A 13778-nucleotide genomic window follows, 5' to 3' on the forward strand; every position below is an offset into this window, starting at 1 on the left:
GACCATCAACATGAAGTAAACCAACGTTACGATTAATCACATCCATTAGTTAAGTATAATATCAGAGACATACGTTGATGACCACGACATCATAAAGAATTGGGCAATGCCGTTAAAACTCCATCAAAATATTAATTTGTAGCCGACTCACCTGTGACAAACTTAATACCAATGGAGGAGCTGATGTTACAATCGGTGTACTGCCCATTCGATTATTGTTGCCACTAATTACATTTGAACGATGATTGACAACATTACCACTATCAATTATCGACTGTTGATGCTGCTGTTGATTTTGATTAGACGCTGTTGTCGTCATCGAAATATGACCATCGTTGTTTGTTATATTGAAATTACTATTACTACTGCAGGTGAGACTAATTTGATTGGAATGAGATACAACGGCCGACATCTGGCCATTACCATTGTTGTTTGAGATATTTTGATTGTGGCTGGTATTGATGGTCATTTGATTATTTCCACTTCCACCGGTATGATTACGATTCGATATATTTATGTGATTAGTTGAATTGGTTGTATTCGATAATTGGTGATTATTGGTGGGATTAATTGAAGAATTATTTGAATTAGTCATATTTGAATTAGTTCTAGTTATAAGTTGATTAGAAATGGTATGTGTTTGAGAAGAAGTAGGAATGACTTGGAAATGTATAGGACCATTGGCTGTGGAAGGATTTGTAATTTCAGTTAACTGGTCTCGGCCACGACGATCAACCCATCTTGAATATAGCTGCGATTGGACGAGAGAAAAAATTTAGTTGAAATGGCTAAGAGTTAACATCAATGTCTATGTACCCGTGAACCAATCAAAACATTCGGTGTAGTGCTGGATACTTGATTATTATTTTCTTGGCGCTTCTCGTTTGTGGTTTTTGCCGTAATACGTCGCATTGGGTGCGAACACGATTTACCGTCGGCACAAGTCGAATCCGGGCAACCACATTCTAGTTGCTTAACCAGTGCTGCCTGTCGAGCTAGTCTTTGCTTTTCCATCAATTGACTAACAATTGCTTCGACAGTCTCAGCCGTTTGAAATTTCTAGTAATTTACAATAACATAAAGCAACGGCAGCAAACACTCCCAAAGTTAAACTCACCGAAATTTCAATTTCATTATTGGCATCCGGTTCGTCTTCACTAAAAACTGTTGGGATAAAATTGAGAATTAGATTTTTGGCGTCTAATGAAGATTTAATTCTAAAAACGTACACATCGGTTTTAACTGACTGACCAATTCCTCCTTCGTCCATTCCTTCTTATCACCCCACAACGCTAAGCTTGGAGTTATAACAGCCATTTTATTATCATCGGGATATGGGACATTTAGGTAATGGACGAGAACGATGTCCGGATTCTACATAGTCGAGTAAAATAAATTTCGGAAAATTTAATGAAAATTCTTGTTCAAATAAAATTCGTTTTGTTGTTTTGCTAAACTGTGCTTTTCTAGCACAGCTTTTTTTCGCCTTTGAACAGCTAATAAAATTAGTAACAACTATACCTGTAATAGCCAGTAACATCTGCGATGAAATGTTGGAAGAATTGCACTATGCACATAACAACCGTAGATACACTATTAAAAACAAGGTTTATATTAGCTGAGAAAATGTGGAAAGCAAACGTAGAAAATTATGGATAAGCACAGGCGTTGTGTGAGCTAACAGGTGTATTTATAGTCGTTGTTGTTATTAAATTGGATGGAATTTTAGGAGCTTTTGTGATGTTAAATAATCTTATGAAGTTGACATTGTGCACGAAAACGAAAATTTTTGTTTATGGTAAAGGTATGTACTGTAAAACTTCACGGTGAAATTATAACTGATGCCGTATCGGATCGTTTAATTCATCAAAGTCAACGTAAGTAAACATAGAACTTTGTTCAAAGTATTTGTGGCGATAAACGGTTGTTCCATCGTTCTATTCGAAAAATTGCATATGAAAATCGCATTTTAGTCCGGAAGATTCAATGAATCTAAAGTCACAATGGAAACAAACCCTACGAAAAAAATATTTGTAGTAATGTGGAACGGGTAAATCAGTGATTGCCTTCTACAATTACCGAACTTTCGTTTGCGAGAAACAACAGTTTTTCCAACAGTTTAATGTTTCCAATTCATTAGAAAACAACAAAAAATGGTAAAGTCATCGCTCTGGCTAATGAAACTTTTTCAGTAAACACAAAAACTTCCATTGCATCCGATGAAAGTAAAAAAGGAGAACTATGAAAACGGAGCGCGAATATAAACACTTGAAATGTTGGCATGAATGGATGGTTGCTATTTTTAAAGATCAGGGAGATTTAATCCGAAAATAAAAAGATTTGCAATTTACTCTTCGACGAAGATTTATTTCGGATAAAATTTCATTCACTTTATCATTGCATTCGCGTAACATTGGATTGAATTAACGGTGAATGATAGAAACTATACGGTGCTGATAGTTAAACGAATTATTTACCTCTGTGCCTTGTACTTTCAATTTCATATGATCTTCACGTGTAGTTTTTCCATCCTTTCGTTTCTTCCAGCAATATCCATCACGCCGATATCGCACTTTCTTTCTGGAGTACAATAACATTGATCCACTTTTCGGTCTGTCGAACAAACAAAGATTCTGTTAAAATGATGTCATTGAAAACATGGAAATTTAATTAATTTTCATTTAATTTTCGACTTTATTCAAATCCCCTGTACCATTACGATCCTGCATATAAATCTGTCAATTTTGTCTAACATAACACGAAAGACAACCCATAAAATTCATTAAAAAAAGATTTTTTTTATATCGCGATAACAGGTAGTTTCCATTTAAAAGCCAATAAATTTTCTCATCAGCCAACCTCCTTGTAGAACAAACAATATATACAACCAAACTCCATTACTTTTTATAATGTACGAAAAAAGCTGTCATTTTTATGAAAAATTTATATTCACTCTGATATAGTTTCTCATAAAATATAATTTTTACAACAAACAATAAATTTCTAAATGTATCGCTGTTGAACAAATTTTAACTTTTGTTTTATGTTGTCATGACGTAAAGATATGAAAAAGATATAGCCACCAGTCGAGAGCACCACACTGAATTTATCCCTATCTCGATGGTACAGAGTTTTGTCAGAGCATTATATAGTGGACGTACGACGTCGTACGTACATACAAATCCAACAAAAATACAGAAAAAAAAATCCGGAATAGTTCCTCATCCCATCTATATGATATGAATTATACGTACGCCAAGCGCAAGTATGAGGACACATGCAATAAAATATATCACCCCGCGAACGCGTTTATAGTCAAAGTGTAATATATGTGCCCTGTAACAACTCAAATCTTGTTCGGATAACGGCTGTGAACGAAAACGGATGGATTGTTTGTTTTTTTAAATTTACTTCGAGTAGTGGGTTGTGGGAGTCACAATTAATTATTATCAACGTTTCAACGACCAGAGCTTGCCTTTTTATCATCGCATTTATGACTCTGTTCACAACCAATATTTCGATGTTCAATCATTCGTCATAATTAGTTGAACTAGTTGAATTAGTTGATCAATCCCTTGCGCACCGTCCTCAATCAGATAAAATGAAATTAAGAATCTGTGAATACTCTGTTTCTACTAGCGAATGGCATTGCTACTAGGTACAACATTCAGTGGAGAAGCGAAAAACGAATAAATTTCATTTTCAAAATGAACAATACGTAGGAGGTTAAGTAGCTCTAATAAACTTGAGAAAGATTAGATACCAACACCATACAATGACTTTGTACAACTAGATTTCGTGGCAAAGCTCATTCTAATTAAATTAATTACAACACCGTTAAGCACAAGCGACCGTACGCTCGTATATTAGAAAATATAATATTATTCGTTATAATATAGAGTTGAGATTAAAATTTGTCGAGAAGATTTACCCGGAATTTAAAGTTAAAATTTCAAGGAAACCGAGTCTCTCTGAATACACCTTTTAAACGTTATGTCTAACTAGACAATATAATAAGCCCTCCATGTAACTTATGTTTGCAGAATACTAGAATTAGCCTTTAAAACTTGATTTATTTAGTTTTTTACGATTGGGATTGTAAAGTTTTCCGAGATTTTATTACGTGAGATAAATGAAGTTATATGCCGTGTGTGTGTGTATCTTTTATAGCTCGTTCTTCTTGTGATTAGTTTAACCGAAGACTTATCAAATTCAAAACATTTTAGTGTTGCATTTGGTATGTTTGCAATATTAATTCATTTCACATAATTTGAAATAAAAATTTGAGATAAAAGTCATCTCTATCGACACTTTGTATGGAAGGTAATTAAAGCTTGCGTTGGCAAATTTATTTTTATTGTTAACCACATTCATTAAGAAATTAAATAACTGCGAACGGATAGAGAGTTAAAGATATGGAGATTGACTCATATGAGTTTACATTTCTCGAATTCCTATGATTATCAGTTTTAGTCTTTGGTCTTGGTTAGGTTTTAAGATGTTCCGCAGACATTTTGTTTTACTTCAGTTTTAATGGCATAACACAAAGGGCTATTAATCATTAATCATTAAGCTACAAAGGGCTGGTAATCATCTGTTATCGACATCGACAGCAACACCAAAAATTACTGGTGACCTACCCTTATTGTGGTCTTATATAGTTGTTAAATAAAATGAAGTAAAAGATTCAGTATCAGACGATGCTTGAAACAAAATAAGTTTTAATGATTATATATCGATGGGCTCAGAGTTGCTAAAGGTTCGAAAGCCGCACAAATGCCCAACTTACTCTTATAGGGTATTGATGTAGTCCCATAAAATTATGAAAATATGAAAAGAGTAAAACCTTCAAAAATATCTGTGATTGTCTTTGATAACTATTAATTACAGTTTCGAGTTTGCTAATTGGATAAACGAACTGTTTTCCTTTTTTTTTCGTTAAATAAGCTTACCTCGTCCGAACTTCCTTTGACTGCCATTCAGAATGTTTATCGAAGCTGATTAAAATCGCTGCTATTTCCTGAAACAATTTGAAAGGAAATATGAATAATTTAATTTCGCAGATTGTGTGTGTAAAGTTCGCTGAAAATAATAATTTTTGAATTATTTCCTAGTTAAGTGTTAGGGTTTTTTTTATAGTCTTCACTCTCCATAATTCAGAATTTGTACAATTTTGTGACATAAACAAACATTTCGGTGCCAACAGAACTCTAGATGTTTCTATCTATACGAAATGGAGAGAGAAAAAAAAACCAACTCAGTCCATATAAATGTACACATACAGGAAAATGTTTAGACATCACGTCTTATCTTCGATTATATATTATTTTTGTGTTAGACATGAGTACGTACGAACTGTGCACAAATGGCTATTCTTTCTTTACTCATGTTTGATATGTAAAAACGGGAATAATATGAAAATAACAACACTACATATGTCCCGTTTTTTTTGAATCTTATGGTAAATAGGAAATGCAAAATATCTTTCCTGCCAAAAGTTTTTTTTTCCACATTGTATAGGTACGTGACATTGCAACCTACATTTGGGGCGGCATTTTTCTATTTTAACCAATTTCTTTCAGATGTTAATGCAAAAATGTCATGAGTGTATTTTATGTACGAGAAAGGGCACCACTTTTTATTCATATTTACATTAAAGGGGTTTTCTTTTGCTCGCGTTTTATTCCCTTTGTATTGTTTTTGTCAGACCACCACAAATGCGACAGAGAATCGTATACTCATATCCCATGTACCGTGCTACCATAAAAACAACGGGAAAATGTATGTAACTTTAACGTTGGATCTCGAAACACATGATCAACATGCGTTCAACATGTTTGAAAAATTCAAATAAAAATTTTGTATTTGATGGCAGAAATTTATCAAAAAAATGTTCTTTAAATATTCAACGTGTACATCGAATGTAGTAATGTTAGATGCTGTGGTTTCAAGAAGTAACGGGTCACATTATGCATGTTGGGAAAATTTAGATTTATTTTTATATGATTTTTGATAGAGGAAAGCTAAGATTTTGCAGTATAAATAATTCAGAAATGTTGTCCATATTTGATGGAATTGTAATGTATTGAAATAAAATGATACGAACACACGAGCGAAATGAATTTATGTTAGTTGAGGAAGTATGAGGGTCTGATTTTATTACGATAATAAAATATTTGTACTTGATTTGAATTTTTTAGCGTTTTTATGTGCTGTACTTAAGGGACTACCGCTACGTACTGGGCACTAAATCTGATCCAAGTAAATTAATATGATTGGCTTAACAAACAATGCACCTTTTCATGAGTTGTGCTTTCGAAATACAACAACGTCAAAACGTTTCATCAAATTAATTTCAATCAACTTTTTCATGAAAGCCTCTAGTGCCTATTTTTGGGAGTTTTATTTCTTCAAATTACTGGAAATTTCAGAAATTTTCCTAAATTTACCAAAGTATACTGAAATTTACCGAAATTTACTAAAAATGTTGATTACGCCCGTGTGTCCATATTTTTATTTGAAATTTTCCGTAATTTCAGTGAATACTCAGCACATAACTCTTAGCTCAAAGCGAGTTTGACATAAAATTCTTTTGTTTTCGGGTCTTTTCCAATTGTTTTGAAAGTTCTAACTTGCGAAATCTACGTAATTTTGATGATTGAATTGATTCAATCGACCAAATTGCGGAGTTTTCAAAGTTTGATATTTCAAAAGCATTTTATGTCAAACTCGCGTTGCTATGTGTATCGACAGTAAGCCGTAACGTTTAATAATCTCATAATAAAAATAAACCAAAATTTCAAAACATTTTTCTAATTACAATAATCAGCCAATTATTAAAACGCCTACATCAAAGTGTACAAAGTGTAGCGGCGCCACAAAATTCGCTACTTTTAATTAACGAAAATGATTTTCCCACGAAATCAAGGCGCACACACACATACACTGCGAACACCACTTTCCACAAGTTTGACTCTATCTGTGTTTTGCTTTGTGTAACACACAGTACAATTTCCCTTCAGCTAAATTATAACAACACAAATAAAAAGCTTTTTATTAAACTTTTCCCTTAAAACAATTTTTTTTGTATGAGCTGTTTTGTTTCGGATTGTCGGATTCTGCCGAAAAGTTAAAAAGTTAAATAAAATGCAATTACAACGAAAAGGACAAATTTTTTGGCTGGTTAGATTAAAAGATAAAACTTTAAACTAGTGTTTTGGTACAAGGAAACAAACAAATAAATAAATATTATAACGAATTTCTTTGGAGTGGACGATGTTTACGACTGTAATTTCACATATTCATTAAAAGGTAAAATTGTTTTTCATTTACGGATACAACATATATAGTTTTTCCAATGTCTCTACCAAAAAAAAAAAAATTCCGTGTAATGTGAAAACTTTACCGACTATTCCGTTCTTTATGTTTAATTTAAAAATAAAAGCAATAGCCCAAAAATACTTTGCAGGTGAATTGCTCGCTTCGGTGTAATAAAAAAAACACACAATTCCTAACACTTATAAATTATGTTTAAAATTTTCCGGTATGGTACCATAAAAAGCCAAAGTAACCAATAAAAGTGAAGAAAAATTTTACTTAACAAAAAAAAAACGAGAGAACAACTAAAAATTCGACCAGTTTCAGTACTAAAAATTCACATTCTTTTACTTACCACTCCATTTTTAAAAGCGGTATAAATGGAATTTAGGTCGATATTTGAATGCAACATAATGAAACGTGTAACAAAACCAAAACCACCGTGAAGCTTTAGATAATTAGATATTTTCACAATGCCGTAAATGTATCAAATCTTTCCTCCCAGCTGAATTAGAACTTAACGCTATTGCAGCGTCTAATTGTTAATGAACAATACCAATAGATACTAAAGCAATGTAAGTTACACAATAGGCCAGATGCCCAAACTTGAAAAATAGCTATTTACGTATCTGTTGTGGACGGTAGATTTTAGGCGATTTCGCGAGTTGTAGCCCGAACGAAGTGAGACCACAACAGATACGTATACATGCCGAGTTCTAAAATTACGAGAAAAATTCTAACATGAAAAGATTTTTGAATCTTTTATAAGAAAAATGGACAATGGGAAAACCTCAAACTCACTGAAACTTTTTTTACATTTTAAAAATGCCTAGAAGGCACGGTGGACCTCAAGTGAGTAAAAGTTTTATGAAAACGTATCCAAAAAAATGAGCATTGCTGGTAGTAAAGTGACCCTAGAGAATACAAAAAAAAACACTGCAATGTCTGTGCTGATCCCTTCTCATACAACATTTTTTGAATTTCGATTTTTTCCCGAATTTTCATCAAGCAGAAAAAAACTTTTTTTTGAAAGGGTACCCAAAAAAGAGTATTGTTAGGAATGGTGGGACCGTTCCACTATATCTGAGCTGATCCTTCGAAAAAAACATTTTTATCTATTAAGGGTCCTTCAAAAGTTTTCGAAAATATTTGAAACTCGATTTTATATTCCAAGAAAATCCTCATAGTGTTTTCAGAGAATTTTCTTTAAATGTCATAGCAGAGCAGCTCAGATCAAGATGAGCTTCATTTCAGGTTCTTGTCGTTGGCACCCTTATTTATGTGTTGTCGTAAAAATGTCAAAATTGATAAAATTATGGATTTTTTATCGAATGTGACCAGCTCAAAAATTCCAAAGCCTGTATGTATGTACGTACGAACCTCGAATACCAAAAACAGTAATAAACAAAATAGGCTCCTGTTAGTAATTAGCATGTAAAATCCTTGCGAATAGCCAAATAGCTCACCGTGAAACCGTTAAATTTTACATTGTTGCATATTTTACCGGATTAAACAACTAAAAGACCAAATCCACGTAAAATTTACATAACTAGTTACGTATAAGCAAAAGTGTACGATGTTTAACCAGACGACACAATCATTTAACTTGCATAAAATTGTCACATTTCCTCCAACATTATCGATTAGTTAAGTGACCCAACAAACTTGCCAATTTCAACTAAATTAAATTATGTGATCTGCCATATTCCTGAGTGTAAACTTCGACCCGTTTTGTGAAAACGTGCACAGTATGTACGTCGTCAATGTCGTTAAAAATATTTTCATAAAAACATACAGAGGGATAAAACCATATAATAACTCGCATAAAACACTTCCTCTTTGAATATCCTTTTCAGCAAAACCAATCTTATCACCATCGACATAAATTCATGACACACACAAACAGCAAAATTAATTTGGCAGTGTAAAATAGTCACATGAGTGGAAATAGCTTTTATCCTTCTCCATGCACCCATTTTCCGCTTCCGGTGTTTGTTTGTTTGACATCGATTTGGGTATTTTATATACACACACACGTTATTTTATTGTACTTTAAGCAAATTTACGATAACTAACGTTACTGCTTCTTCTTTTCTTCTTGCTCTGTGTGTTTAACTAAAATTTTTTTTCTCTTTATTTTATTGCATGGAAATGGAAAATGGTGAATATGTTGCATTTAAGTGCATTATTGCCGTGTTGTTTTCAATATGTGTAATACACGTACATCAAATAGGATTTCCTTCGGTTATACTTGCAATATTTTTTCCGACGAAAGACTTCTAATATTTTCCTTTCGTATACATGTAGGTAAAGTAACTGAATTTCCGACCAGTTCGGAGAGCTTTTGATTTCTAAGCTGATTCAAGGGTGTACCAAAAATTCAATAAATGTACCTACAAGGCCTATGGCCTATTCTTCAGTCGATTTATCTTGAACGCATCAATAATGTCAAAATAATATGAAAATTAGTGCGTTTGAATACGAGCATCTCAGTTTGCACTTAGATAATAATTGGTAACAGACAGATCTAAATAAATGGTCCCTAATTTCAGGAAACCCACAAAAGAATTTTCAGCACATGAAACTAGCTTATATCTCAATGTCATTCTTGTCGATTTTGGCAGTGGTCGGAACACTCAATTTTCGAGTCACCCACCAACATCAACATATAAATACTCAACTCAGACTATTTTTATAACCTTAAACATTCTTTTATATTAGAATGAAAACTATTTCAATTTAGAACACTATACGATTCTAGTTTTGTTGGTGGGAAAGTTGGTTGTTAGTTTTGTGTTGCATAGATCTTGTTAACGGCGGCAAATATTTTTATTTTGTTGAAAAAAAAAAGTTTTTTTTTAGGTCAACCAGCGTTAAGTAAATGAAGATTAAACAACGAAATAATTGTTCAATCAGATAAATAGGAAATAAGTTTTTCCATTTAATTGGAAAATAAAGTTGAGTTGAGACAATTTCGTTCGGCAAAACAAAAAAGGAAAAAATTTTTTGATTCACAATTTGCTATTCCGCACATAAATGCATAAAAAATAATAATCTACATAAACCACATACCTCATTTGTATTCCAACGATGTCGTTGCGTGGGAAAATGGTCAGCACGTGGTAAACTTTCCAAGTTGTCCGCCAAAGAGATTGGTTCACCATCTGTAAATAAACGAAACGTAACCGAGTTAAATGCTATTCATGCTGTGCTTCGGCGGTGCTGTTTCTAACTCAGCTTCTTTTGGAACGGAAATCCACAAAAAGAAATGACGGAGAATCGTTCCCCAGAATGGAACACGAGCGGGAAAATATTGGTATTATGTGCGTGTGATTATAATAGTTTGGGAACGTTTATTCAATATTTTATGAGTAGCATAACATTCATAAGCTTCATCCACATACATTGTTAATGGCACAAGATTACGTTATGAAATGTAATGATTCCCTCAAGAACCAATTCTAATAGATTTAAGAATCTGTTGCGTGTAACGTATCAAGAGTATAATTTGGATCCGACCATAAAATATAAGTGCAAAAATAATAAAATCAGTCAATTTGTTCGTACGGAACTATATAACAGTTGGTTGGTCATTATAATTGCCAATAAAATTGTAATTTCCCCATAAAAGCATTTTTACTATTACAGCTCTCTGTTGTTCTGTTTAAAAAAAAAAACCGATTCCACTATTCTACTACCTGCAATTGTTGCAATATGTACGGTGGCACTATTGGATTTATAATGCCGCTTCAATGCAAACACACTTAAAGTACTAATAAGAGGCATCCAGTGTAGTCAACTAATTGATTCCGAAATTAGCACACCAATGTAACACTCATATGTAAAATAAACCTCTGAATTGTCCACAACAGTCACCGAAACTCCGAATAATAAACCTTTGTTATAATCAAAACGGATAGAGAAATCGCAGTTTTTATTCCATTCACAATTACATAGTATCATGATTCAACTTTCCTCTTAGGGTTGTTACAAGTTTTCCACTTAAACAGTTATTCAAAAAGCTCACAGTATCATTTATTTTCATTATAACAATAACATAACACTTTAAATAGTGTTAAGCTGACACTTTAATATAGTAAATTATATCGTTTCATACAATGTAGATATGTGTATAAAGATACAGGGGTTGTATGGCAAAGTTTGCTGTGAATAAATTGTAAAAAAAACCATTGTATGTATTGTGGTGGAATATGGTACGGAAAAAAAAGTGTGGTTCGTGTAGTTGATTTATTTTTATTTATTTTTTTCAATGTCCAAGTTAATTTAGTGAAGCATTTAATTGATTATAGAGTGGAACGTTGATTGGCAGCAATTGTGGGCGATGTTGGTTTTTCTGATTTAATTTTTTATTGCATTTTCGGTATTTGAATTGAATGTTTAACGAATTCATCAAAATTCGAGATGGACTTGATTGGTGTGGCCCCCATTGAAAAAGGGTTTGTCGTTTATGGTTTACAAAGCACATTATCAGAGCAGCTACGATACGTAAGGAAATGTCTCGTCAAAATTGCGTACAAAACACATTTTACATTGGACATTTTAAGTTTCGCAATAGGATATTATAACACAAGGACTATCATCGCATAATTATGATCGAGGTGAAATAAATGAGTAAATCTTAGTATACCAAAGTGGACTAATTACTCCGGAGAGATTAATATCAAGGTCTATCTGTCTACTGTAACTGTATTTAAGATACTTAGTCCCTGTTTTATGCGACAGTAAACGAAACTCTAGAAATTATTAATAATTTTTTTTTATAAAATGTTAGACCGCAGCTAGTGTTTCTGGACTGACACTGTGAATATCGAACGTTAAACATTCATGCATCCAATATGTCAATGCAATATGATTTTTACTATATTTTCAGGTATTGGATGCATTCGGCGTTGACATCGCCTATAGGGTCGATACAGTCCAAACATTTGTCATTTCTGCTACAATCAATTTTACGATTATATTCATATGTTCCCAGAAAAATAATAGCAGATGGCGTTCCTGCCGGCAGCAACGCCATCTCTTGCAATTTCTCTATCAACGAGTGGTCAAATTTTAATTGAGTTTTTAGTTTTTAAGGAACAAAAAGTCGACGAATGTTTACACTATGGGTAGAGATGAATCGGTTCGTATCTTTTAGCACGCAGAGTAGAAAACTTTTCTTGTTTATACTATAAGGAAAAAAGCTCCCTCCTTAGCATTCTTGAAAAACGTTTATTTGGGAGATACGAACCATTATATCTCTACCCAAAGTGTAAACGTTTTGGTCCTTATCAAACGCACTATTTTGTGTTATTATTGGCCAATTGAAGGTGCCGATGTAATAAAAATGTTAAAATAGACACCATGTAATGACGGGTATCTACGGCGCACTGTATTTGCTACTACTTTCGAATAAATGCACATACTGAATCAACTACGGATAGTTAAATTGATTTTCTATCATGAATATTCGGTATTGGGATACAGGCATAATATTACAGTCATCATAAGGCCTAAGCATGTAATAAAAGTAAAATATAAATCGATTTTTCAAAATGATAAATGCTCGAAACGATTTTCCAATATGATTGTTTGCACAACAACCATCAAAAACATTCATCAAAAAATAAAGTTTAAAAAAAGAGAAATTTTCTTCTTCCTTTTTTTGCATAATGTGACACCTGTCCACTTTTCTATCATAAATTACCCGTAACGCTTTTCATACTTTCCATACTTTCCGGAGCATAAAAAAAATATATTTTTTCCATTTACACCATCGTTTCTTTTATATTATCATTCGGGTATTGCAATAAAACCCTAAATCCCTATTCGTTTGATAGTATTATCGGATAGAAATTACGTTCTCGGCTGTAAAAATAAGTTAAGTGCTTAACTATTAATATATAGCCAACACAAATAAACGCTTTAATTACCGAGTACTGATTGATTGCGTTAATTTTATATGGCATTTTATACTGTATTTGAGTGGTTTAATGGTTGTGGCTTACATAATTAACGAAACCATTAATAAATAGTTAGCGGAAGTAATTCATGGTACCATTTTGTGTGTAATCCTAGAAAGTTCAATTGATATCAGGATTTCATATAAAATTGAAAAAAAAGCGTTTCCGAAGAGGTAAAGAGCGAAAATATTTTTTTCGTGAAATGATTTTATTACCGACAATTAATTGAGCCGTTCATCACAAACCTTTGAAAATAGTTTGCTCGTCAAATTTGGAAATAAAAACCACCAAAAGCATTAAATAACAACCTTCATGTAAATTACCAATAAAGCAAAATCTTACACATCTGATCTAGTTTTTCATTAAATTTCAATTCTAAGCCTACGGTAAATCTGATAGCATAAATTTCCGTTTAAAACGAAAATTTCTAAATAATAAATGTATTCACTTGTGTCTATAGATATTATTCGGAAACATATCCATTTACAGTCCCAACCA

At 32.7% G+C, this 13778-nt stretch overlaps 1 protein-coding gene across 7 annotated transcripts in view; it reads right to left on the reverse strand.

Moving 5' to 3' along the window:
• LOC119073792 (calmodulin-binding transcription activator 1) overlaps window positions 1–13778 on the reverse strand; it is a 96028-nt gene that overhangs the window by 13448 nt on the left and 68802 nt on the right. For all 7 annotated transcript variants that reach the window (XM_037179526.1, XM_037179528.1, XM_037179525.1 and 4 more), the window contains 8 exons: window positions 10390–10481; window positions 4953–5020; window positions 2478–2613; window positions 1522–1593; window positions 1230–1374; window positions 1118–1164; window positions 817–1059; window positions 152–751 (listed from right to left, as the gene is read on the reverse strand). In XM_037179526.1, coding sequence (XP_037035421.1) covers window positions 152–751; window positions 817–1059; window positions 1118–1164; window positions 1230–1374; window positions 1522–1593; window positions 2478–2613; window positions 4953–5020; window positions 10390–10481 — 1403 coding nt within the window. The remainder of the gene's footprint in view (window positions 1–151; window positions 752–816; window positions 1060–1117; window positions 1165–1229; window positions 1375–1521; window positions 1594–2477; window positions 2614–4952; window positions 5021–10389; window positions 10482–13778) is intronic.

Source organism: Bradysia coprophila, unplaced genomic scaffold (assembly GCF_014529535.1).
Source record: "Bradysia coprophila strain Holo2 unplaced genomic scaffold, BU_Bcop_v1 contig_138, whole genome shotgun sequence".
NCBI classification, from domain to species: domain Eukaryota; kingdom Metazoa; phylum Arthropoda; class Insecta; order Diptera; family Sciaridae; genus Bradysia; species Bradysia coprophila.